Source organism: Aptenodytes forsteri, unplaced genomic scaffold, assembly GCF_000699145.1.
Source record: "Aptenodytes forsteri isolate BGI_AS27 unplaced genomic scaffold, ASM69914v1 Scaffold349, whole genome shotgun sequence".
Taxonomy (NCBI): Eukaryota; Metazoa; Chordata; class Aves; order Sphenisciformes; family Spheniscidae; genus Aptenodytes; species Aptenodytes forsteri.
Window position 1 is genome coordinate 752,898 of NW_008794452.1, and position 27,153 is coordinate 780,050.

General features: G+C 40.2%; 1 protein-coding gene across 1 annotated transcript in view; it reads right to left on the reverse strand.

Annotated features, from left to right (window-relative positions):
• The window catches only part of ANK3 (ankyrin 3), a 164,086-nt gene that overhangs the window by 133,055 nt on the left and 3,878 nt on the right, over window positions 1–27,153 (reverse strand). The window contains exons 2-7 of the mRNA XM_019474926.1: window positions 17,754–17,855; window positions 17,186–17,284; window positions 16,595–16,693; window positions 11,405–11,503; window positions 7,395–7,580; window positions 5,496–5,594 (exon numbers count right to left, since the gene is read on the reverse strand). Of these exons, the coding sequence (XP_019330471.1) occupies window positions 5,496–5,594; window positions 7,395–7,580; window positions 11,405–11,503; window positions 16,595–16,693; window positions 17,186–17,284; window positions 17,754–17,855 (684 nt within the window). The remainder of the gene's footprint in view (window positions 1–5,495; window positions 5,595–7,394; window positions 7,581–11,404; window positions 11,504–16,594; window positions 16,694–17,185; window positions 17,285–17,753; window positions 17,856–27,153) is intronic.

Below are 27,153 nucleotides of genomic sequence, written 5' to 3' on the forward strand. Positions count from 1 at the left end.
TAATGCATGTTGTCCTCACACCACCCTCTCAAAATTACCAAATCCTTTCTCAACCTTCCAGTAAGCAAAGTTTCTGCAGGCAAAGCCCACTCCCAGTGGAACTGAGATCTCCTCTAAAATAAGGAGTGCTGTGTATCAGGAAGACTGTTCGCAGGGTTGGATGCAGTTTTATGGCACAGTGACCACCTCCTGTTTGCTTTGGCAAGAAGATATGGGCAGAGGTCACCTTCATGTAGAGGATTCCGTTGCTACCTGAATCTTCTGACTTGCTCAAATACAGAGTGGATGTGGGGGTCCCAGAGGTTTCTTTCAGCCGTTGCTCTGGAAGCTGCAGAGAACGATTTCTTTCTTCCTTTCTAACCACTGTGCTCCTCAGAGACAGGTGGAGCTTCAGAGACATTTCCTCACCTGGGCTAGACAGATCTTTCCACTGGAAGATGATCTCAGACAGAAGAATGACATCTGAAGACTTTGTGAACCCCCAAAAGATAACTTTTTCCTAACTATAATTCCCAGAAAATACAGTTTATTCAAAGCACCTTCCTCACCTCCCTGGTCTGCATAGCAGCCTTGGAGAAACACCAATTTGCACATTCTTGTTGCAGAATTAGCACAGGGCAGTCTGGACACACATCTCCATTGCAGCTGGCTGGGAATTGCAGCAGATAAAACTGCCTGCCCTCCCTGTGCACTGCTCCTGGGGATGCCTGAGCAAGGCCTGAAGGGGAAAGGGAGGGCGCTCTGCAGGGGTCTGATTTATAGCAAAAGAGCTTTCTTGCACAGGATACCATAGATATAATCAGACTGCTAAGGAAATTGGTTTCTCATTCCTTCCAATGGCTGTTACTTGCTTCAGCATGTATCTGGATACTCCTTTCCAAGTCCTAGACATCAAAGTGCAAGGCAGTCTAGAGCAAATTTGAAGGGAGCAGTAGAGATAAAGAAGAAATCGCTCTATGACCTGTCCTTTTTCTCCAGCACCTCACCTACCCTCAGGCTGAAGATGACCTGATTCTGGTAAAGAAAGTCAAGCCCATGGCATGAAGCCCCTGCAGCAACGTCCAGCTCCAGCAGCAGCAGCTAGGATGAGAGCACAGCAGTTTTCACTATGTATATGGTCACCGTATGCCAACAACAGATTTGAAAGCCTGGAACAGGAGATCCCACTTGGTGGATTTCAATTCTCCAATCACTAGGTTGGTAGTTCCAGAATATGGGAAGTAGGTATCAAAATTATTAAAACTCTAGGTAACACACCAGATCCAGTTTGATTCAAAGGCACAAGTGGCTGATAAACAATATTTTGCTTAAAATAACAGCAATTACTTTTTCCTGTTGAAAAATTTGATAAAATAGATTGACTTAAAGGTCTTTGGCCTTCTTTCAGTTTGTAACTACGATTTATCAGCACCTCTCCAATGTCAGATACCACTGCCAGCTAAAAGAATGGTGCCTGGAATTGTTGCAATCCTTCAAAGCCCAGGTAGCGACTGCACTTACGTGTTAATCTGGCTAAGAAAGGAGACTGACTTCACCCTCAGTTACCCTTTATTCTCTTCCTCCACTTCTTTAGCCCATATGTGATTGCCTCCCAGTTAAGCAAGAGGGAAATATGGTGATGCAATGAAGGGATTTCTTTAGCTTTGAAGGGTTTCAGAGGAGCATAGCCACACATGTGAAAATGTACTACAGAAAAAGGATGATGAATAGACATAAAATGCCTGTTACTTCTACAATGCGTACCCTGCCAGTAATTGTGACAGTTTTATTGCTGAGTTTGAGCCCAAGAAGTCAAGCAATTTGGAATGAGTATTTTTCCTTCATTACAAAATGGCAAACATCCAGCCCAATAAGGAGATCCTGTTTCACTTGGACTGAGGTTATGAAGGTTTTTGGAGCTGCCTCCCTGTAAATAGGTAGAATCGGGGGCATCACAAGGTGATTTACTGAAATTATCTCCATCCGTCCCACAGGGAACTTTCCGTGTTGTGCCATCTTCACTGCACTTGCAGCAAAGCTAGAGAAGAAAGCACAGGCACAGAAGTGCTAATGCAGTTCAATGGAAGAGCTGACATGAAATCAGTCGCTGGGCTGGAAGAGTGTAAACCAAAAGCAGGTACATTTCCAACCCTCCAGCCTCTACGGTCAGCAGGTACACAGGCTGGCAGGCACTGTAACACCTGTAAGAGCTCCTGGAGCTATGCCTATTTTTCTTAGATGCAGTGAAAGAAGGGAACAAGGGAGTATATGACAGCTGAGAGGCCGGCAGGTGTATACCAGCAGGGGTGAGGGGAGCAGCTGCTACTGCATATCGCTGGGGACATCATTTACTTACAGTACAGCACCACTGCTCACTCCTGCCCACACACCGAGAGCCATCATCAAGCTCATGTCTTTCCCTGCCTTCATTGCTGGAACGTCTTTCTTCCCTCGGGCCTCTCAGAAACACGCTGAAAACACAGCAGCTGAAGAGATCTCCTTTGCCACGGGTCTGCCCTCCTTTTTCTTACATCCTTTCACCAGCTCCTCTTTTCACCACACTTGCCCTAGTCCTTAAGGCTCAGAGTTCTGCCTTCATCCTACATGTCCATTCACATTTTCTCCACCCTTCCCCACCTTCACTACACAGTTGGTGGGAGCTGGCTATTTATCCTGCCCTCACACATTTGTCTTCATGTTGCCCCCTCCACATAAGCATCTTCTGTTACCATAATCCTCTGCTCTTGTTCTAATCTCTCCCCAGAATTGATACTTGCCTAAATAGTTTCAACATAAACAGAGAGAGAGACAAGTAGTCTTGATTAATATTTATTTAACAAGAACAAAGGAAAAATGGTTGGTGGTTTGCAAAAGCACAAAATGCATTTGACACCCCCATCCTACAGTTCGCTCTTGGTACTTCTGAAAGCTACAGTACATACACACAGTATGATTTTATTTGGGTTACAGCCCTTCCATATCTTTGCTCTGTTGCTTGTCTTAGATTGTCAACAACTCAAATAAGGGCCCTTCCTCCAGAGGAGAGACAGCACATCGTGGATATTGTTTACAGAAATTAAAACAACAAAAGGCAATGAGGTGGCAGTGGGCAGGCTGTACCTGTGGGTCATTTTTAGTACCTGATCTAGTAGTACCTCTACCTGTTTTGCAATTTGGGTAATCAAGGATCAAGCAAGGGCTCTGTTACTTGGTGCTGATAATTGTACTTTACACTCAACTTATTCTGGTGCTCTGTTTGCCTACAAATTCACCGCTCTGCCAGAGTCTAACTCATCTTCCTGTGAAGCGCTTTCATTACCCACAGCCTGATAAGCACTAAAGAACAAAATTCAACTCCATATTGCTGTTATTTATGCTACAATTCCTTCTGTCACAGCTACTTTACCTAGATTTGCAATGGCCACACAGTAGAGACGTACTCTGCAGATGCCCCCACCCAGCTATCACAAGCACAAACAAGCCGTTCAGTGCTCTGAGTCACAGCATCAGCCCACTGCTCTTTCGGGCTGGTATCATTGCATCTGCACTTCCATGGTCATCTGAGCAGTCTGCCTTTCTGACGATGACAACTAATGGAGGGAGAACCGGGACCCTCCAGATCTTGAAGAGGAGGGGAGGATGGCCTTATTACTTTGAATGTGCTCTCTCCATCAGTGCCCCTAATTCAGAACAGAGCTGCTGAAGCCTAAGATTTATTATTTTATTAAAACAGGCAGATGATATTTAGTGGTACTGGCACTAAATGTTGCTAACTGCTAACATAGTAGCATTGCTAATCCCTAATCTTGTTTCTGAGTGGCAAAGAATTGACCCAAGGCCCCATGCGTCTTCCTTGCTCCTGTGATTAGAGCCTATCAAATACTGAATGCCAAAGCTTATGACCATTTGAAATGCCTTAATGCTCTAATTTGGTCAGTTTAAGGACTTGGGAATAAGAGGTCAACATTATCAACGAAAGCAAAGCACGCATAGCTAGAAGCTTCCCAGAAACCCTTAACCCCAAAATCTACTCCTAGCTTGTGAACTTCATGTGGATCTAGCCTGGGACCCCTCTCTCACCAACAACATGAAATACATTCAGTGATGAATGTGATTTTGAAAACATCATTTGTGGGGGTTATATGAGAGTTGATCCTTACCTTTGACACTCAACTATCAGCTTGACCCAATACCTGCGAGTACTCTTCTCACCAGCATTAGTAAATACTGGATCATGCCTTATAACAGTATCTTTTAGCTTTGGGGATTTATCTTCATTAATAAATCACTGAATGATGCTATGTTGAATGAATAGTGGCCAACACCAACACTTTGCACCTGCACTCCTACTTACAGTTTAAGGAAAACATTCTGGGTTGGTCTTCATTTGAGATTTCTATTCCTGCTTTATCACACCCTCCACCAACTCCCCTTATTAACCACAGACAATCTCTAAAAAAAGAACTGTTCAGTTTTTGGGTTTTGCTGGGGGTTATTTTTGGGGGGGGAGTTAACTGTGAGAAGTCCTATAAGTAAAATAGTAGTTTCTATGCTAAATAAACACTATATTATTTCATTGTTTTCATGGATTTGCAATGCTTATGATAAACTTATGATCGCTTATGATAAACACTCCGTTGCATGTAAACATGTTCCTTAACTATAGAAGCATTCAAGTTTTTAGATATACAAACTTTGGCCTGGTGTGTGAGGTGAGGCCCTGCTGGCACCGGGCTCGCAGAGCAGTCCAGCTGCCTGTGGGAGGATGGACCCACTCCCCAAGCAAGAAGGCGCAACTGAAGCCACCAGTCAGCTGCAACCCACCCGGCCCAGAGCGAACCAAGGGGACACCAGGAAAGCCCATACCATTTCCCTCCTGGCTCCCGATCCTTTTTCATACATCTGAGGAACTACCCTGTCACTCCCTGGGCTGTGTCGTGACTTTGGTGCACAGCTTACAGGATCAGGAGGGTTAGTTCCTCCACTCTACCGTGGCTTCTGCCACACAGCTCCCATTATCGATAACCCTCCGTTTCTATACCTCATTTCATTTTCTACCTCTCCAGTTTCTCAGATCTCCTTTACATATCATCTGACTCTCGCATATGCAGTGAAGGCATTCAGTGCTTTATTCACTCATAGACCTGTACTTTGTGTTCACTGGAAACAACTGCATATTGAGGACAATTCAACAGGGACAGCACCCCTGCCATACGTTAAAGCTACAGGTGGAAGCGTTCATCTCACTGAATCCCAGCCTACCTTTTGCAACGCTGGAACTTTGAAGACAGCAGCTCTTTTTGATTAAAACAGAAGTTTTCAAAGGTGAGGACTAAAGCTCAGGTTCAGTTCAGCAGCCCAGGGAAAGCCCCTTTACACCGTATGGTAGCGAAACAAGAGCAGTCAGGCCAGGCCCCTCAGCTGGCAAGAGCAATGTACCTTTCCACACCTTTGTGGAAAAAGTGTTTCAAAGTGATGATGAAGCAGACTAAGCATAACTAAGATTTCACACTTACCCTTGCAGTGAAGTCCACAGCAGCACCCCGATTTAACAGCAATGTAGCTACATTGATATTTCCATAGTGAGCAGCTATGTGGAGGGGAGTGAACCCACTCTGGAAAAACAAAACAAAACAAAACCAATAGATACTTATTTTTTTATAGCTCATTGGCACTCTAATACTTATATCACATCACTGACAAAAGCTAGTAATAGGAGTCTGCTGCAAGTCACCATTCCAATTCTGTACTAGTTTTCACTCACTGATGTTTATTTATAGACTCTCAGAGAGTCTAAATAAAATCATATTGCTATGCAGGAGGGAAAAAATTAACATAATTATTCTAGAAGACCAGAACTAGGATAAAACTTTCAGTTATTCCAGAAAAACAACAGCAAAACATGTGATTATTAAAGCAATGATCCATCTTCTATAAGAAATTCATTTCTAACTAGAAATATCCAGTTGCTGTCGGTATTATGTCAGTCTTGCAAGTTAAATCTCTTAGAGAGTCTTTGCAGAAGTTCAGATACAAGTCATTTAGTGATACTTGCTAACTGTTTTTTATAAATTCAAAGTAGATGCAAATGAAAACAACATCAAAGACAATTTTAAATTGTTAATATGGATTTTTTTTTCCAAGAGTTAGTACCATAAAGATCAGTCTCCCACTGTGGGCAATCACACTGGGTTATGTTCAGACACCACGAGTTACCACCCTAATTAGAAGATGCCTTACTGATACAATTACTTCAGCAACTCATTTTCACATTTAAGTAGTTTTACTTCCTTTTAAAATAATGCTAAAACATGCAGCAATTCCATCAGTCCTGCAAAGTATGAAACCTTATGGGAACTAGATGCATTTCTAAGTTGTTAGCAAGCCATGCTAGCTGCCACTGCCTTGCTTTGGGAGTTTTGCAGATATAAAACCACTCTCAGATCATTCTATTTGCTGACACCATCAAGGTAAGTGTCATGCAGAAGCCTAAAATCAGACCTGGATGCACAACATGACAGGGTTGTCTGCAGCTCTTAACACATCTGATAAACATATGCTCCATGAGAATCCCTGAAAACTTCATCTTATATAATATGGCTCTTTTATGATGGCAGTTAGTTCCCAAGAATGCTTACTCTTACTTTTAAACCCTATTTTCAGCTGCAGAAAGCCCTGGTATCTAAACTACAGTCTTCTCTAGCACATGCTACTTCATTTCATCTAAAGCAGGTATCTATCCTATAAAAGGCGATGCAAAAAGGAGGAAGAAATGATGCAGCAGCACTAAGTCATGGAGGAGTGATGATGCATATATATATTTATATATACCTCTGTTGTTCTATTCACCATCATCTAGGTTAACACATTTGGAAGCAAAGAGGGGGAAAAAATGAACGGTTAGTTCACCACTGGTGATATGGATGCAAAAAGCTTCATGATTGCTACGTGGCATGGCAGCTCCGATGACAGCACAATCGGCACACAAAGGAAGCTCAACTGAATGGAAGCTGAATGATCGAGTATTTTGAATGTTAATTGTTACATGTTTACCAAAGTTCTTAAAGTAGCAATTGCACAAACAACTAATCAAATGACTTAATTGTAAAACACCTACAGCACACCACTGCAGGAGTGGCTTTCATTCCCAGGAGAATAATGCTAATAATATTTTGCTTATTATTTTCCATTTGCAAAGTTTCTACAAGAGAAATTAACCCTGATTTAAACAAAAAGGGAATGGGGAAGAAAGAGGCAAAGGAAGCAAATGAAATGTTATTCTTAATCACACACTACAGGAGAAAGTTATGTGTAACTCCGCAGCAAAATACTTGACACTAAGGGAGATCTTCACTGGATTTAATACATGTGGTCAGCACTTAATAGCATCCAACTTTTTTCTTTTTACAACTGACCTTTGACTCCACATCAGCATTGTGGTCGTTCTGCAGGAGCAGAGCCGCTGCCTTCGTATCATCCTTGCGAGCAGCGATGTGAAGGGCAGGAAGACGGACTTTTCCCTTCGTATCATTTTCAAGCAGCAGTGAAACCACCTGGTCATGTCCTTGCTGCAAAGCTACTGCCAAAGGCGTGAAGCCATCCTGCAACATACAATGGGGACTCTCAACACATGTTCCAAGCTTTCCATGGGATGGAAAGGGGAAGGGAAGAGATCTCAGCATTAGTAACAGTTAGTTAGCCAGTTAGTACTGGCTCAAATTCAAATGTAAAATGTAACATGATGCAAATTAAAAGTACCCTGCAATGACGCTGAAATTGGAGTAAAGTGTTGGTGAACTAGGTCCCAAATGCTCAAAACACCTTCCTGGCACTCCAGACTTAAACATAAATTATAAGACACAAGCAAACAAAAATGACTGAGACTTGAGAAAAAAAGCGTGAAATCACTCACAAATTAGCAGTTACATAAATAAGTATGTGTCTAATAAAGTGTATAATTATATAAAAAGGTATAAAAAGCTGAAATAATAAAATTGCAATGGTTAATGATGTCTCCACAGCAAATGATCATCCATTCCCCCCACAGCTACAAGTTATAATCTACGGTTTTTAAGAAAAAAACCCCAACACTTCAGCTCTATCCTCTGATATATTTTATATGTGGATTTAAAATCTAATAATATTTGAATAGGAATACCACATTCTCCCAATATACCAATTATTTTACTACAACTTCCATTTATGAAAATTTATATAGATGTGATGTACAATCCTCTTACAAACAGAAATTATTTCCTTTCAGACTAGCAAATAGCCAACCAAGGTAGTGCAGAATAAGAAACCTGAAAAATAGAAGATTTTTGTTTAACAGATTTTAGAGTTGATTCCTCAAACACATGAAAAGTACAGTCTTAGATGTTTTTATAATTTTATTTTTATGGATTCCTAGAAAACTAAAGAATGAAAGAGTTGTCATTTAGATTCTGTTCCTTCGCAAACATTTAAGTGGCATTCCAATCCAGGAACACATTCAGCTTTGCCCAAGATAATACCCATAAATCACAAAGGCAAATTACTCTACTTGGGATATTTATTTATTGCATTTAATTCTCGATCAATATATCCAAAGCTTGTGTTACCAAACTTCATTACAGTTTAGTAGGTAAACACCTTCTTTCACTTCTGTCATGGTGACACTGTCCAAGTGTGAAATAAAAGTGCAGCAATGACACAGAAGAATGTAGATCCTCACACTATGTCAAAAGTGCGGAGTTCAAGCATTAACTGCTTAACTTTTGGAACTAAAAGTAATGTTTTCAATAAGGAATTTCTCTCTCTGGCTTACCAAACAAAGAGCACCGCAATTTAGGAGAAGAAACAGGAGGAGTTCTGAAAAAGAGCATTTTTTCAAAATTTTAGAGGGGAAAAAAAGGAAAAATCACTGAAATTCCTTGGGTCCTAACAGGCTTTTTTTTTCCCCCCATGGACTTCTTTTTAACTCATTTAACCACAGCCTTCTCCTTTGCCTCTGGCTCACCATCCTCCAGCAGCAGGGCAAGGCTCTGGGCTGTTGTCTCAGGCCACAAGCAGTTCCTGGGGCGAAACAACCACGCAGCCTCAGACTGCAGGCAGAGAGCAGCACAGGGTGTGAAAAATGCTGTGTAGCTCTGAAGGCCAAACAACTCCATGAGCATCCCCACAAGAGGGCTCTGGCAATATAGCTATGCTGTACCTGCAGAAACGGAGGCTCCTGTCTGGAGAAACCTTGAACGCGGCAGCTCATGCCTTAGTGACCCGGAGACGTTTGCTTCCCAGTCTATTTATACAGCCAACGGCAGTGGCACAGTCAGCCACTTCACAAAGAAAAGTGGTTTAGCTATTTACAATGTCTTTTCTCATTGGGCTTTCTCTTCTGCTAAAAATGCTGGTAACAATAATATAAAAAAAATCCTAGGAACACATTTTCTCCTTTCCTTAGGGAAAAGGGAGCGGACAGATGGGAGGGAGCACTTCATTTCAACCCCAAAACATCTGCCATCCCCTATACCCCCAGTTTCCTAACTCTGATGAGAGTTGCCCATCATTTCAGTGTGTGCAGAGATCACTGTACTACAAGGAAACTGCGACCAAGAATATTAGCACCGACAAGAACGCATTTCCACCACATGCTCTCTGAAGATGCCTACCCACAAAAAGCAATTGCAAGCAAGTATCATGATGTCAGTACTATAATTAGCAACTGCACTTTAAAACATAAGGCAAAGCCCACTCCAGAAAAAACAAACCCCCAAAAAACTAAGAACAATTTAAAGTAAATAGTTGGTTCTATTTTTTTTATTTAGATTAAAACACCTTTGTTAAAGAGTTATATTTTTAATGAATATTTAGCTAAGTGGCAATCATTTAATAGCAAAGACTTTTGCACTTACAAAGATAAAGATAAATCAGATTTATATAAAAACTTGGACCAAGAGAAAATAAAAAAGCACCCATACGCAACTATCACAAACAAGTAAGGCAATAAAGGCAACATTGTTTTGTAGGCTGGTATCTTCAAAGGAATTCTCCATGGATAAAACTAGATTGCACCTTATCATCAAGCTGAGTTGGAGAAAAACAGCCTAAACTGACATACAATGCTCGAGGGAAAAACAATACCAAAGAAAAAGAACCAAGTACCCATGCACAATTTAAAAAATGTCTATGTTCAGAAAATCATACAGTGGCAAGAATATTTTCAAAAGTCTGAATCTATTATACATCTCTGGGGGTCCTGTAACTTCTTTGTTTCCAAGTTTTTCCAAAGAAATAGAAATTAGTGTTCTGAAAACTACAATTTTCCAATTAATTTTCCAGATTTAAAATATTTCATTTTGGTATTTCTTGGCTTTCGTATCTTTAAGCATTTCCAGAAAGTAGTTTCTGATGCACACCTCTAGTTATAACTAATTTTCAGTTATTTTGAAAACATAATTTTGATCCATTAGTGATTCATTTTTTACAATGCTGGCTTCAGAAGAAAAGAAAAAGATTCCATATGTACATCATTATATGGTGATACTATAAGTTATAGTGATGCAATAAACTAATTTTGCATTTCATATTTTGCAAAAAGTAGGACTTTTTCAAATAAGCATTATTTCCTTCATGGAATCAGTTCAGAGAGAGCAATCAGAATTTAATAAATATTAGAGAGAGCATATACTGAAATTTTTTTTTTTGGTAGCAAAATCTTGAAATTAAGACAACTGAAAATTCATCAGATTAAAAGCCTGTCTCAATGCAGTACATTCAAGACTATTAATATGTCTGCTATTCTTTTTCCTTCCAGGTTGCCTTATTTGAGTTAGAATTACTTTTTAAAGCACGAAATAAAACGTGTTCTTCTAGAAAGATCACAGAACACCCTCAAGGACGGACCTTGCATCTTTCTGCCAGCTTGAAATTATCACTGCAAGACCAGATGTGATAACTGGGTGCTACAGAGAGGGTACCAACATGGCAACAAATGCAGTTCAGAAAATACTCCAAGCGCTAACTAACCCTAGGTTTTCCCTGATATCCCAGGACTGGCTCCAAAGCGTAGGTAAGCAGTTGTTCTTGCTTTATGGTTGCACTCCGCATTACTCAGTATTTTTAATGAAAGCACAGAGAACTTTAATATTATGCACACAGCTTCCCTGTTTGAGCGCTTAACCTGAAAGATTACCAGTTATGACTAAGAACACATCTATTTTTAGAACTGTTTCTAAAGTCATTTTTTATTTTAGAAATGTCAAGAGATGGTTTAAATTGCTGAAAAGCCAATAACTCAGTATTCATTAGCACACTGAGAAATTCTCAGAGAGAACTTTTTATTGGTCTTTAATTTTGTATTTAAAAGACTAGTTTGATATAAGCTGGCAAGAATCACTGCTGAAGCACATTTTACTTTGTTCATAAAGTGTGAAATTCAAACTTTTACCTCTGTGGCAAGGCTTTGACTGGCACCATTGTCAAGAAGAAACTTAACAACCTCCAGGTGGTTTTCTTGGGCTGCCATATACAGTGGAGTGAAACCATTCTGAAATAGGAAAACAAGAGCATAAACACTCCACAACATTTCATACATACCACAGATCTGCCAAACTCGGGTAGATTAGGAGGAAACCAAATAAACTGCGTGCTCACATGCCAGTTAATGGTGTGATCTCCCGCAATTTAAATGAAGATAGGAGAAGGGTAATATTATTTAAAAGCACACAGTAGAATCTTTCAGCTGACCAGATATAATTCCCACAGCTAAGTGAGAATACTTCCTTTTACATCTGTTGTGAAGTCATACTAAAAACCAATCTGAACAGATCATTTGGTAAAGATGAGTTATGATTCCTGATAAAAGCAGCCACAACAATGGAAATGCAAAATGGGACAGGCAAATACAATACAAGTCTGTAGCAAAAGCAAGGGCAATGGCTCTTCAGAATACTTTCCAATTTTTTCTCTTCTCTCCATTAGCTTTGACATCTCTTTCACTTGTGCCGGCTACTTATGCCTTTTGTCTCCTCAAAGAGCTGCCTTCTGAGCATAGCCTGCTTGTGGTCACTGAGCTACTTCATATTTCAGGCACCATGAGATCTCAGGATCGTTGGTTCTTGGTGCTTTGAGACAGAGGTTTATCAGTGTTTCCAACCACATTAGAGCATTTCTCAGCTTATGCTTAAGTGAGTGATTTCAATCAATGCAATACAAGTATTACAGGCTGCAGAGTTTAACTCATTCTTTGGCTAGTGTGTTCCTCTTACAGTCAATGCTTTTGACTTTGCCTTAACTATACACAGGTCACAGCATTTCAGGAACTGAATTTTTGGGTACTAACATTAAGATGATGTATTTTTCCCTACTGTTCTATGCATTTCTGAAATTCACAGCTTTGATGTCACTCACAAGACCAAAACAGTAAAACGAAGTCATGAAAGCTGTCCTGGGTTCAAGATACCACTAAAGGAACTTATAGAAGTTGCTGATTTGCACCTGAAATTGCTTGGCTTTCATATAGCACTGCACGTCCCGCAGTCCAACAGAATCACGAACTAGTGATAAACATTTTATAGTAACAACTTAAAACATCCATATACTGTTGACTGAGCAGTTTCATACTGCTGAAGAAACCAAAGCAGCATCAGCAATAAGAACAACAATCCCTTTCTCCTCTGATCTGTCATGATACATGTTTTTACTCTGTCAGACATATCACTGCTAGATTTTGCCCGATCCCTTTCCTTATGGTACTAGCATGGGTGATGATGCCATTAAACATTTTGGCCAGGAGGTCACTGAGGTTTCAGTGGGCTCTGTTAGGGCCCTGTCCATCTTCTTACTATCCTCCAGATCTCATGCCATTGGGATTTCTGTGAACCTCAGATTTCTCTTAAGTAAACTTCACACAGAATCAGCTGCAATGGGGGCAGCAGCTTCCCTCTTCAACTGCTCCCTGCTAAGATCCCCCCCAGACCTCTCGCTCTACCAAACACCACTTCTGGTGATTACTCCAGAGCATGGGGAGGACAAGGAGGAAAGGAAATACAAAATAAAATAAGAGGTAAGGGCTAGTTAAAAATAACAGGTAAAACAGAAGAGAGATTTCATCTGGCTTAAATAACAGAAAAGTTAAGGAAGTGCTTCCATATGACTGGGTTTGGCTGAGAGTATCAGCACTCTCACATCTGCAGCGTGGCCAGGGCAGACATTTTGGCAGGGTGGCAGGCGCAGGGGGAGCAGCTCAGCAATTTGGCTAGAACAATTACAAAGGACACTGACCTAGATTTTGCAGAAAACCAGTGGAGCCAGAGACGAGCTGAGAAGAGTTTGGCCATATATTTACATCAAAGAAAAAACATTATCATTCTGGGCTCTGGAGAGATGAAGTGAAACTGTAGCCTAAGACCTATAGCAGTGAATTTCGGCTATAGTAGCCATGGTGAAAACAGCTGAGAGACATCTGTCCCAGCAACGGAGCAGAGTTGCATGGCACACGTCCAACACACAGCACGCAGGAGAGCGCAGGTGACCTGAGGCCGAGCATGCAGGCTTCACTGGCAGCAGAGACAAATAGGAGGTCAGAAGAAAGGGCAGTTGGAGAGGAAATGGCGTGAACTGGATGTTTGATCCAAGAGGAACTTTACCATCAACAAGACACTGAGCAGCTGTGAAGCCACATGTTTACAAGGCTTGCACAGTCTGCAAGGTCTGTTGCTGTTCCAGTATTTTGATAATTTGGTCTCTATTCAGGAAAGCATTGCTACAAGCATAAAGCAGGTGCTGAAGTCCTACCGGAGCCAAAGCTTAAAGTTAGCAATGTGTTAATGGACTCCAGAACCAAGGCCTAACGGTTTAGTTACTGTACAGTTAGAATTCTGCTTCATGAAAAACAAAGAAGCCAGAAAGTGCTTGCTAAGGTACCTAATATGTCACAATATAGGTTATTATTATAGTCAACAGCCAAGTCTGGCATTTTTCCCTATCATTTCATGGCATACTCAACATCTGTTTACTAACTCAGCTGGAAACAAAGATTAATTTTTTTAACTTTCAAACATTTGCATTTAGAAAGGAAGCAGGAAACACTTCCTAATTATTAGTTTCAGAAAATAATTAATAGGCAAAAATTCTCAGAACCAAGTATTATTAGCATTTGGAGGCAGAGAAGAACCTTTTCTCCTATTTAAATTATTGTAGGGTATTCAACATCTTTCCCTCCATACTTTGCTTTTTCTTCTCTCTTTAAAAAGGGGCTGAACTTGCCAGAGAGCCACAAGCCTAAGGAAAGCATTTTGTCTTCAATAGTAATAAATAGCCCTTAGAAGAGGTACAAAATTCAGCCTCAGTAAAAAGAAAAACAAAACAAAAAAAATCTTTGGGTGGTCCCTCTGTAGGTATGCCAAATCCAGCAGAACTTTATTCTAAGCTTTAGGAAGGCTCAAGTGATGCTCAAGACCACAGACAAAGCTGGTAAAAAGAAAAACAAAACAAAAAAAATCTTTGGGTGGTCCCTCTGTAGGTATGCCAAATCCAGCAGAACTTTATTCTAAGCTTTAGGAAGGCTCAAGTGATGCTCAAGACCACAGACAAAGCTGGTCCAGGGGCAGTTTGATAACAGGGAGCTGCAGGGACCTCCCCAAAAGACTAATCCCAACTGGGGTATCTCACTGCCAGGTATTGGTGTGGCATGGCCAATATACACATCTCTTAAGCAAAGACATCAAAGGTTGGTCCAGGGGCAGTTTGATAACAGGGAGCTGCAGGGACCTCCCCAAAAGACTAATCCCAACTGGGGTATCTCACTGCCAGGTATTGGTGTGGCATGGCCAATATACACATCTCTTAAGCAAAGACATCAAAGGTAAAAAAAAAGAGAGCAGAATAAATCTTTAATTCTTCTGTGTTAGCAAAATAAGGGTAACGTGGGAAAACCTCAGGGTGTATGGACAATGCAGTTATATAAGATGTTTACAATCTCAGATTATTTTTAGTTTTAGGGCTGAATACACAAGTTCTCAAACACAAGCAGAAAAGATCCTTTCAAAGCCATCTTAATTTCTTTAACAGGAAAACCACCGGAAATATTTCTGCTTTGTTTTACTTCTTAACAGTCATGGAAGATTTTACTTAAAACTACTTTTTGTTGTTGTTCTCTTTAAATTCAAATTATATGGTGCCTGGAACCAAATATTGCTGTATCTAGCTAGTATAAAAGAGTAAGAAAGAAGAACTGAGTAGCCTATTTTCTTTGTCCAGGTGAAGGAATCATGAAGCATAGATCACAAATAACTAACATTCTTGAAATAGATTCTATTAAACATTTTGTTCATATTATTTGAGAGACCATAAAACCCACCACATTTCTTTAAAATGTACATTTTTTAATTTCCCTTTTTAACAAACATTTTCTATCATGCCCACATCTTTATAATACAGCAGAAGGGCAATACTGGGCCAGATGAGAAGACCATCTCAAATCTGATCCCCTTTCTCTGACACTGCCTGCCAGCCAGCCCCTGAGCAGGGAGAACAGGAATGGGGCAGGCATGCAGGGACACCTCCTATGGCACAGCCACCCGGCTTTCAACAATCTGTGGTTTATGCATTTTTTTAAGCCAGAGTTTTTCTGTTTCATTTTGCTGCTTTGCTTTTAACACCAGCACTGTTTTCCCTTATTTCAAATTTTCTGTAATTGACCTAAATATTCATCCAAAGGACTTGACCAAACTTAAAAGCTCTGCATATGCTTGCAGTACCTCCTTGTACAAGGAAAGGGGATGAGCTCGATTCAGCCTGAGACATTGAATTATGTGAAACAGGATCCCTTTCATTTGAACAAGTTCTCTCCCACTCTCCTCTTCTATCAGTATCTCTTCTGACTCGGTAACAATTAGCAGCTCATAGGACACTGGAGGGCAGATCTAAGGCTGAAGGGTAAATGCTTTGATGTGCTGCCTGTTACACAACCACTTCCAGTATCCTGCAAACACCCCTGGATGTGCCTCCATTTTCTTCATCTCCAGGGGCGTGCGTCTGTGTGGCTTCTGGACAACTTAAAACAGAGATGTTATTTCTATGCTTTCTCTGTTGGTGAATGAGGTGGGCAACTCAGAGTTAATCCCAACTGATGGTTGACATCCCATGTGGGAAAAGACCTGAAGACAACCTGGGATTTCACTGCGCTGTCACACCTACGGGGGAAGACAAGACCTGATATGTCTATGATGCCTCTTGGTACACTCTGACCACCTGACAAGAGGTAGAGCTGAAGGAGGAGAGCTGGAAGCATTTAAAGTTTTAATTGTATGTTGAGTTACGAGGTGGGAATGAACTCGGCACTACACTCACTAAAATGCCTGCTTCAGTAATAAAATGGCAGCTGCGTGTTTAAACTTTGTCCTTGCACCTGTCGTCAGTTACCTACATGTGTGGAACAGCCAAAAAAGAATGGGGTTTTGTGTGTTAGCAGGATTACACTCATCTTAGTGACTCTATCAAACCCTATTTTCAAGAGCCAGCATTAATACAATGAGATCTACTAAATATACTTACTAATATTATAGTTCATAAGGGGAGAACGATTTTAATGTCAGCAAAGTTTTTGATAGTACCAAACGGAGAAATATTGCTTTACCTGAGACTGTGCATTGACATTGGCCCGATTTGTAACCAACACTTTGACTACTTCTGCTTGTCCAGCAAGGGATGCTATGTGCAATGCTGTGTTTCCTTTCTGAAATGAGAGAAAGTGATATTTGAAAAGAGTACAAAACTTGAGCTTGAACACATGACAATACTATCAAGAACATGTTCCACTTTAAAATATAGTATTTCTTGATACTCTTACCAAATATTTCTAATAGGTAATAGGTAATAAAAATTGAGCTTGAACACATGACAATACTATCAAGAACATGTTCCACTTTAAAATATAGTATTTCTTGTAATAAAATACTCTTACCAAATATTTCTAATAGGTAAGTTATTCTAGAAGACATGGACAGAAACCGAGAGAGGAATCTACAATTTGTTCAGTAAATCTCATCCCTAGTAACCTGTGACATTTACTGTAATCTAAAAGATTTCTGTTAAACAATTATTGAGACCACTCCACCAGTGGAAAATGGGCAATTACTGCTGCAGTAATGTCTGTAATCAGTTGGCTGACATGTTGTGCCCATGCCATCGGTGTGAACAAGAGAACAATTAGATAGGCCTGACCAACCTTTGTCGCTGCATCCACACTGGCACCTCGCTGTATGAGTTCAGAGACAACTTCTACGTGCCCTTCTTTGGAAGCAAGATGGAGAGCATTCAACCCATTCTGATTAAAAAAAAGAAGGAAAAAAAGAAAAGCAATGGAAAAGATTGGCAAAGATTTTCCAGCATAGCAAACAACATATCAGGACACAAATTATTATATTCCAGTGAGAGTGCTTCCAAAAACTATTCGTATGTAAACTTTACAAGAACTAGATTATAAAGACAGAGTATGAATTAAGTCAGGATATACTAGCTCTGGGGTCTCAAGTTCTGTGTGCTGTCCCATGATCTGATGTAATACAAATGGAATGAAAGACAACATTAAATAGCACAACATTCTCCAAGTGGAAGTGAAATGGTGCCTTGGTAAGGGGTAAAAATAAAAGTTTTAATCGGATAAAATATGTAAACATGGCTCATCAAAAACCACGTGTAAGTTATCACTGACATGAAGTGCAAATATAAAGACATGCTCAAAAAATAGTGAGAAAGATATTTATCCAGCAAATTTGATCAAAATATTCTTCAACCTGATTTGAAATGTTGATGTCCACTCCACTTTTTAAGTAGTCGAGAGCCTTTTCCAAGTTGCCAGCTCGAGCAGCTCTCAGGTAACTTGCATTTGTGTCAGACTACAAGAAAAAAGGAAAAATCCCATTAGAAATTACAGCACAGTATAAAAATATATTCCTTTGGCGAAGAAATTACTAATGATACAACATGTTACACATACATTTAACTAGACATGAAAGGATCCCGAACTGCCTCATCAAATATGGGTCAAATCCTGCCCTCCTTGCTTATGCAAACTCCTTCTGGTGTAAATAGGCTGTTCTCCTGACTAGGCAGCACAAGATTTGACTTCATATATAAACGTGAATTATGCAGCACTGTCTACCATGCAAGGCTAGTAGCCAGGGATACATCTGGTACCCAGCATGGAAGACAAACATGGTGAGGCTCAGGATAGGACTCCATGGAAACCACTCTGCTTTTTCCAGAAGTGCCACACCACCTTTAATGTCCAGGCTGAACACACCAGACTGCGAGATCTCACATGACAGATTTAAAAAACTCCAAAATACTCAACGTTGAAGGACTGGCCTACCTGAATGAAAAATACATGGTTCTACAAATTAAGGCATTTTAAATTCTAATGTCTGATTACATTTTGTTTTATTTTCTCCATCCTCCCTCATTTTATGGCACATTTTATTTACATTATCTGCCCACATTCAGCGAACTAGCCAGAAATCCCGAGGTGCAGTACCATGATCTAAACTGCACTTACTTTTTTTCAGATCTTGCTTTAAAGATAGCTGTGCAAATTTGCTTTATGATGACTTCAGCTTGAATGCAAGGATGGCAGAAAGGATGGTTAAGTCATGAAAGAGATCACTGAAAGTAATTCCCATCCCCGGAGGGTTTTAGCAACCAACGTGTTATGCAAATATCCACCAAGGACAGTTTAGATAATGCTGATCCTGCCTTGGAGCAAGTGGAATGAACTGGGTTAGCTTTCAAGAGCAACAAATCGTATAATCTTTGATTTTATCAGTGCCACGGCTTCCCTTGGCATCTTGGGCAGTCAACAAATTTTTTTGTGCCCTCTTCTCCATTAGTATAACAGGAATTGTCTTTTTTTTTTCCCCCCCCCTCAGTACCATTGCATCACAGGCTTACATCACTACAACTTTAAGTGCTTTATGATCCTTTAAGGTTCTAAAAGAGTGCAAGAATTACCTTTAGAGAAAAAATTAAAGGCAGTAACTGCTGAGAGAAATATAAAACGCGTTGGCACCAAAGCTCAGTTACTTATCCAGTGCTCAAGTAATTTTTTTTTTTTTTCGTTCCCCATTTTCTGGATTTGCTATAGACTTTTCTCCTCTCCTGTCAATGCAGCCACTGCAAACTGGATGTTCTGTGCAAACGTTGCTTCAAGCCCATCTGAAGTCACCTTCATGTGCAGGATGAAGCAATCTTGGGCATAATGACAGCAAAATAGTAAGTGGGTATGAAGTCTGCTTTCTTCTTTGTACCAGTACAAGCTACAAGACTGTTTTACTAGTAGTTTCAATACAACAAGCTCGCTCTTCCAAGGAGAGAACCATTACTTATGGACTTTCCATTTTCTCCTGAGTTTAGCACACATGGCATTCCACTTCGTGACGGTAAGTTACCAGCTTACAACCTTCCCTGCTCTTAACTATTATTTTCCAAGCACATCACGCTGATCATTACAAATCAACTTCTGCGATGTGCTTCCAACAAAACAGCCCCCAAATACCAATATCTAATTAGGCTCTGTCAAAAACAAGGTGCTGCCACAAACTACATGGTCCAAACTGTAAAGACTATGGGGAAGAATAGCTGCCTTGAGAAGTGCAGTAAAACACTTTCATTTTGAAGATCATCTGAACTGTGCAATGCAGATTATTACAGGAGACAGGTCATTTTCTCAGTGCTTAGCAACAGCAGCCACTGGGGTAAAAAACAGGTCAGCATTTTATCAGCATTACCAAAGGTATGAGGGAGGACTTAATAGACCGGGAACCCTTTTTGTCACAGTGTAATGGCATGTCTGTTCGGCACAGTCAGCAGGTGGACGATAATTAACATCAGCTATTTACAGCTGCTGCTGGGTGGGGAAGGGATGCACCAGAGAAGCTTGCTATGGAAAATCAGTTCCCGCCAGCCACATTAATGCACGCCAGACAAGAAACACTGCTCACACTCAAAAACATTTAAACCTTTCTATTTGCTCAAACAAAATGGAGGGAGGTGGGGGAGGCAGAAGAGTGATAAATAGCTGATATTCACATTAATAGCTAACTGCTGTTTCACTGTAGAGGGAGAGCAATGCCTATGTCTTTTAACAACTTCTCTTGGAAGCACTTGCTCACTAACAGGAGGAAGGACAAAGGTTAGGTCACACTTCCAGCCTGGGGACGTATAAAAATGTTTCAAATCAAGCTAGCTCAGGTGCTGCTAAGTGATGCACAAATCTGTTCCTGAAATCCCTCAAGCAAACAGCATGCCCTCCTTTGCCAGTCACCACTCAAACTCACTCCTTTTGCTCAAACTGTCCAGAAACATCACTGACACCAGCAGCCAGGTTGCCACCCAAGCGGCAGGGCTGGTGGGGTGCTGGGCAGCAGCGCTGACTCGTATAGGCATTACGATGACAACTAGGAAGCACCCAGAGAAGCTGCCATTTAACAGCACACCGGGGATAACACAAACTCTCCCACACTTCAGCTGATCTGAGTTAGCACTTCCAGTTTCCACCTTACTGGTTTCCAGTTACTTGAATGGGATGTGAGCTAGAGTGTGAAACTGCATGAGCTGCCTTAGCAGCCAGGGTGTAACACATCCCTGTGCACTAAGAAAGGGGAAAACCTTTCTTTTTCTAACCTTGACTAAAGCTCCCAAGCCCTCAGACTGGGTTAACTCATCTCAGGTTGGTTAACTCACCCTTCTTGGGCGACCACGCACAGAAATTTTGAGATTTGCACAGTGGGATAACAGACTGAGGTTGTACAATTGCGCAAAAAGTTCAACGGGGCTTCTGGGATTCTCTCCATCCATTACGGCCTCTGCCATAAGCAGAAACAAGCAGTAACATTAGAGAGAAAGGAGAGACAACATCTTTGGAAACCAAAAGCAATTCCAGCTTCTCTAAACGTAGCATTGCCAGTTTCGCTTTCCCTCTAAGGCATTACTTCAGACCTGCTCAGATAGAGAACAGTCTTACAATCTTTTTCTACCTTGCAAAATGCCTTGAATACCCTTGTTTTTAGACATTCCACTTCCAAAACCCAGAAGGACCAATGAACGCTATCCAACTTTTGCAAAATCTAAGCGTAGGGGTCAGTAAAAATTGATCAAAAACATCAAACCAAGACTTTCACCTTTCTGAACCTAAAATTTTCCCAGCTTTACATTTCTATTTTAAGCCTAAATTCATTTTTTTAAATAGCACAATAGAGTAGAAAAATATCATTTCCAATTGGCACTATTTTGTTTAAAACAAAGCCTCTTGGAGTCCCTGATAGAGCCTATAATTGCCTCTGTATTGCACAGACAGGAGCAGCATCAGAGCCTAGGCTCAAATCACTGAAGGATTTAAAAAAAAAAAAAAAAAAAAAAAAAAAAAAAAAAAAAAAAAAAAAAAAAAAAAAAAAAAAAAAAAAAAAAAAAAAAAAAATCAAACAAGCATAACAATAATGTTAATACTTATTTATCTGGATTGCCATCATACCTGGGAGACCATGTCACAGACTGATCAAGGACCTGTTATATTAAATGCATTAAAAAACACAGTAGGGGAAAAAAGGATTTTAGGTTTCCAACCATCGCTTAGGACACCGGCGCAGGTAAGTGCTCCCTCTGTCTCTATGAGTAACTATTCTCAATATACCCACTTCCACCTTCCATGCTAGCTGGCGTCTGAAAGACAAGCCCCACACAGACAGCATGTCTACAGGACATTCCCTTAACAGACCAAATAAAAATTTTCTCCAATCCTAATTTACTTAAACCTCAATATTCCTGAGAGAGGCATTCTGTATGCCAGCAATCTATTCAGATCCCTTTTTTTTTTTTTAATCAATCCCAACATGAAATGAAGATGAAAATTGGCTTTTGATTCTCCACTGTCTTGACAAATATCAAGAGCACAACAGGCATGGGACATACATCAAAGCACCCTGAATCTTAGATGTTCTTGCAGTCAGCCACAAAGATTGCAGCCCTTCCTGTGCATTTGCACAGGATTCCTGTTGTCCGGCTGTGTCCCTGAAGCCTTTCCCTGCTGTGCTCCCTGGGGATGCTACCTTTTCAATCTCTATATCCAGACTCAAATTAAAAATCAAGATTCTTACAAGTGTTTTAATTCTTGGAGAGACAGACCTCAGATCCTGTGCACAGCGTTTAGTTCTGGAATGGCTATTCAGACAGTATTTCATACTCAGTGGATTTATGAGAGTATCAGTACTGATGCATGCGTAATATCAAGCTTTTTCTTCACAGATGGCACAACTTCTCCCCCCTCCCCCCGTACTTTCTTGGAAGAAAAAGGGACTATTTCTAGTTTTAAGAAATGTGTAAATGCAGCTGATTGGCTAATGAATTCAGTTTTTATGAAATGTGTATTTCTTTTAAATTTGTGTATTCCCCTTTAACGTACTATGCTATAAAAATTCAATTCTCTAAGGTAAAGCAGGCTGATGAGCTGCACAACAGCCCACATGAGCCCACAACAGGTTTTCCAGTCTGGAGCTCATTTCAGCCGCCTTCATCCCAGAGACATCTCTGGAAAGGGCTGAGGCTGGATAAGCCACGCTGGTAGCAGTACTCCGTTTCCCAACCTTCTTTACCCTAAGGTCCTCTTGTCCTGCCACATGATGGATGGCAGAGCCTGTGACGTGCAGGGGTAAGACCTGAGAACTGTTTCCCTGTTTTGAGGAAAAGCTACGCAAGTTAAAAACATTTCTATTACAGGAAAGACTAACTCCTAAGTCACTTGGACATTATCTTCAGCCTCCATTTTAAAAGAGAAAATGCTGATGCTGACTCACGCTAGCAAATACATATTCACTATCTTTCTCCAAGTGCTCCCAGTGAAGTAAGAGACTATTTAGCGTGAGTAAAGACAAAAACTATTAGGAAATTTGCACTGACTGTCAACCCAGGGTTTGGCTTGGCTTTTCCATGGGACTAGAGAGGGTCCTCTCAGAAAACGAAAAATATGTATTATTTAGTGAACCCTCAAAAGTGCAAAGCCATCATTTTCAGTGTGCACAGGCCCCCTCCCATACTGATGGTATTTTTATTATGCTCATCTCTCTTTCCTTTGTGTTCTGCTTACAGTGGTTTCTTTTTCAGATTAAAAATCCAGTCTTTTTTTCACATTGGGAGCAGGGTTTTGTTTTTCACTCCATCTTTAACAGTAGCTGTTGTGAAGGGAAACCCCCAGCAGGTTCCCATTGTGCTGGAGCAGGATGCATTCTGGCTTGAGTCCCAACAAAAAGATGCTAACCATGCCTAACATTTGTTGTGGGGGGAGGCAATGACCTCATTTTAAGGGATGAACTTATGTTACTTCCATTTGGAAATGTGCTCAACAAAACCAGTCTTGCAGCAGCATGAGATGATCTGAGGAAACAGATGATAACATTTTTGCTTATTTTGATAAGGGTGGCCTTACTGCAACTGATGGCTTTTTTTTTGCAGTAAGGCTCAACTCCGATGGGCACTAAGTACTACACTGGAAACTGGAGGTCCTTGGCATAGATTTTGCTTCTATGTTAATTTAGAATTTTCCTCCAAGCAAATACGTTACACTCACTTGGTAAAAGATGAAATTTTATTTCAAATAAACTATACTGGCCAGTTAACAGCAGTGTCTGAACCCTGTGAAATAAACCAGCCATATCATTTTCTTGGGCAGACTCTTCATCCATCCTCCAAGTGGCTGTATCCTTTGTATCTCCCTACTACCTCATAACTAAACCTGTATTAAAAAATTTCGCTTTTATCTTCCTTATTAGAAAGGGGGCTGGTTGCACCGCCTGAGAAGGTGATCGTCTTTGTGCAAGCAACTACAGCTCTACTCAGGCTTTACATACCATACTACTATACATGTTTTCTTCTGATAAGAATGTAACAGCCTGGGGACAACTGCTACCTGCAGTTCTGCTATTAATTATCCTTCAGAGAGATGCTTTTGGGATCACAGCCCTAAACACAACCACAGGGCAACAGGAAAAGCTCCATTCCTACTGCCTGACAATTCAAAGGAAACATCTTTCAAGCAAGGGAAGGCCAGCTATTTTGAATATGATTGCAGAATGAGAAATTATTTAATTATTGGTGAAAACCTAAACAAATCCCTCTAATTGTTTGCCCTATCATGCAAATTAACCAACAGCTTTGATGATATTATTGTATTGTGCACGATAAAAATAGCCAAAAATATTATACTATTTGGAATGTCCCCATAACTGGCCCTATTCCAACTAAGTAACTACGATATGATTTCCACAAGTTAAAAAATACACTGGTTTCAGGCTGTGTGAAACCCCTCTTCTTGGTCACACCTCATATTTCTGCAAAAAATGCATGTGAATCTATAAGCAACTGTATTTACAGCAACTGAGTCTCTATCCCTGTACAGTAGTCAATCTTAACATGCTTGTAGAGAAAATAAAATATTTCCTGAAAAATCACACATTTAAGCAGTTCAAAACAGAGTAGAAAACGCATTTTCAATTCAGCTCCTTCTTTCTGGAAATCCTTGACCAAACCAGGAAAAGATCCAAGCAAACAAATAAGCCTCTTTCCTTGCTAGACCACAAGACAAGGTAAGTCTCGGACGTGCAGGTTTAGTATATACCATTTTCAAGATCACTTGTAGCACTCTACCTGTTAGAGTCTGTCTTGGCAAAATGCTGACTCTGTGCTCGCTGTTACCACTGAAAACGAACCACCTGTATTGGAGTGGAAGATGGTTGAAAAGGACCCAGAGCCTAAGATGTTATGGCTGGTGCATACAAGAACATTTCACAGCTTCCAGTAAAAGATGTGTTTATCACCGCCTTTAACAGCATCAAGAGGTCTAGAGCGAGTTGTTCGTTTGCAATGACAAACACCTGTGAAGCTATGATGCAGCTTGCATGCGTAAAGTCTAAGCAACTTACACAGTAAGAAGTCTTCTTCAGCAGACTATAAATCTAGTCAGTCCTGTGACTTGCGATGCAACTAATCCAGCCCTGGATGTCTTTAAATGCCTTAAGAGGCATTTCTTTTTCCTAAGAAAGTTCAAGCACAAGATAGAAATGAAAAGTAGCTGTTATTTGTTTGATTTTCTACAAAGAGCAAAGGGGGTTGTGATTTCCAAGGCACAAAATACACATACAGAGCTAGATGGGAAACCCTTTCCTAACATCTACATGTAACATGTATAACATGTTGAACATAACATCCACGTTGAAAAAGCAATACAGAATTTTAACCGCAATTCTAACAAAACTAACAGCTGACAACCCAAGAGAAAACACCTGAACTGAGATAAACCCATCCCACAGGGACAGTGTTCAGACAGGAGGCAAGTGTCTATGCAACTCTCTTTGCCAGTTTGCACAGATGAGGTTTTGAGATTTTGAATTTTGAGTTTGATGTGTCAGCTTCACCTAAAGAATTTATGTAAAAAAGCCCCTAAAGCTGTCACCTCCATATTATTTACTTGTCACCACAGATATTCAACAAATACAGAATGATTTAACCGCAATTCTAACAAAACTAACATCTGACAACCCAAGAGAAAACACCTGAACTGAGATCAAACCCATCCCACAGGGACAGTGTTCAGACAGGAGGCAAGTGTCTATGCAACTTCCAATGCTCTTTGCCAGTTTGCACAGATGAGGTTTTGAGATTTTGAAATGCAAGTTTGATGTGTCAGCTTCACCTAAAGAATTTATGTAATTACTAGTATGAATTGGTTAAATTAGTAACACCAAGAACAAGATCCTAATTTTCCAGGACTACAAAATCAATGTACATCTGCATGACACACACAATCTTTCTAAGTATGCACGAACAACAAATCACAAGAATTATTTTAACAGGAAAATAAGATTCTTTTAATACTGACTTTTCAGCTATCAGGCTGCCCCATACGAAAAGACAAATTTGAATGACAAGGTAAATTGGGACGCACTGTTCAAGAACCTAAAATCAGTGAAAAGACTGGTTTCAGAAGTGAATCACTGTACTCCATTAGAAGTGCACAATCAGGCAAAGAACCAGGCCCTTTGTGAACAACTCACATGTATAATCAATGAAAAGGATCCGATACAGTTGAAGGCAAAAGATTTGAGCATCTAAAATTCAAGATTCATTCTCCAGGCTGACAGCCTCAACTTCTAAAAGTTTATTTCAAACTCTGGGAAGAAACTCCTCAGCCTGTAATGACTCATCTCTCACTCTAAAGTTTTCCTATCATACACTTACAAGTGAAAAATAAATCACTGGCTTTCATAACTGCTACCACAGTCACAAAGACCCAGAGAAGGGCTGGATGTGCTTCGAGGGTTTCTCCTTATGTTTATATTCACCTGAAGATAATAACTCTCTTATATGTCAAGCTAGATGAGATGCCATTGATCTCCTCTCTGCAATTTTCTCTCAGAAACTGACTACCCAGTGAGCATGGAGATAATTTCAGCACATCTCAGGCTCAAATTTAAAGCCATTTCCATGCCACAGTCACATTCTTCAGATCACTACATGAATTATGGCAGTCGGTCCACCTCCTGTTCTCTGTGTGCATCTGATTTTAGCATCAGGATCCAGAAAGGAGAGAAAAAAAATTCAGCAATCCTCTTCAAAACATTTTTAAAGCACATTTATTTGTATATAATTTCAGATGGGAAAAAAAAATAGTATAAGCCTAACTCAGATAATATTGCTGATTTTAGGGAGAGAGATTTTATTCACTCAAAACGAGCTCACTACAAAAACATTATGTAAATATGCTTCAATCAGATGTGGTGAAGTGGAAGTTACTGGTAATAAAGTGGAGCAAACTGCATGTCAGTGGAAGCATAACGCACATAAATATTCCCTAAAAATACTGTAGTAAACAAGCTATAGGAGCTATAGACAAGCTACATAACCTCTGCTGTAGCTAGACAGCCTATTAAGAGCTTTCAGTACAGTGAAATCAGAAGTTTCCTGCTCTCTTTCTGCCTTTCCACTTCATGCCTGCTTTTGAATGCATCTCTCATTCAACACCAAAATAATTCTGCCTTGGAAGTTTGAACATCATTAAATTGAAAGATCATTTGAGGTGGCAAAAATATACACAGAAACACACCAATTTACACTGCAAGTATTGCAAATCCCACACGTAATTAAAGTTTACAC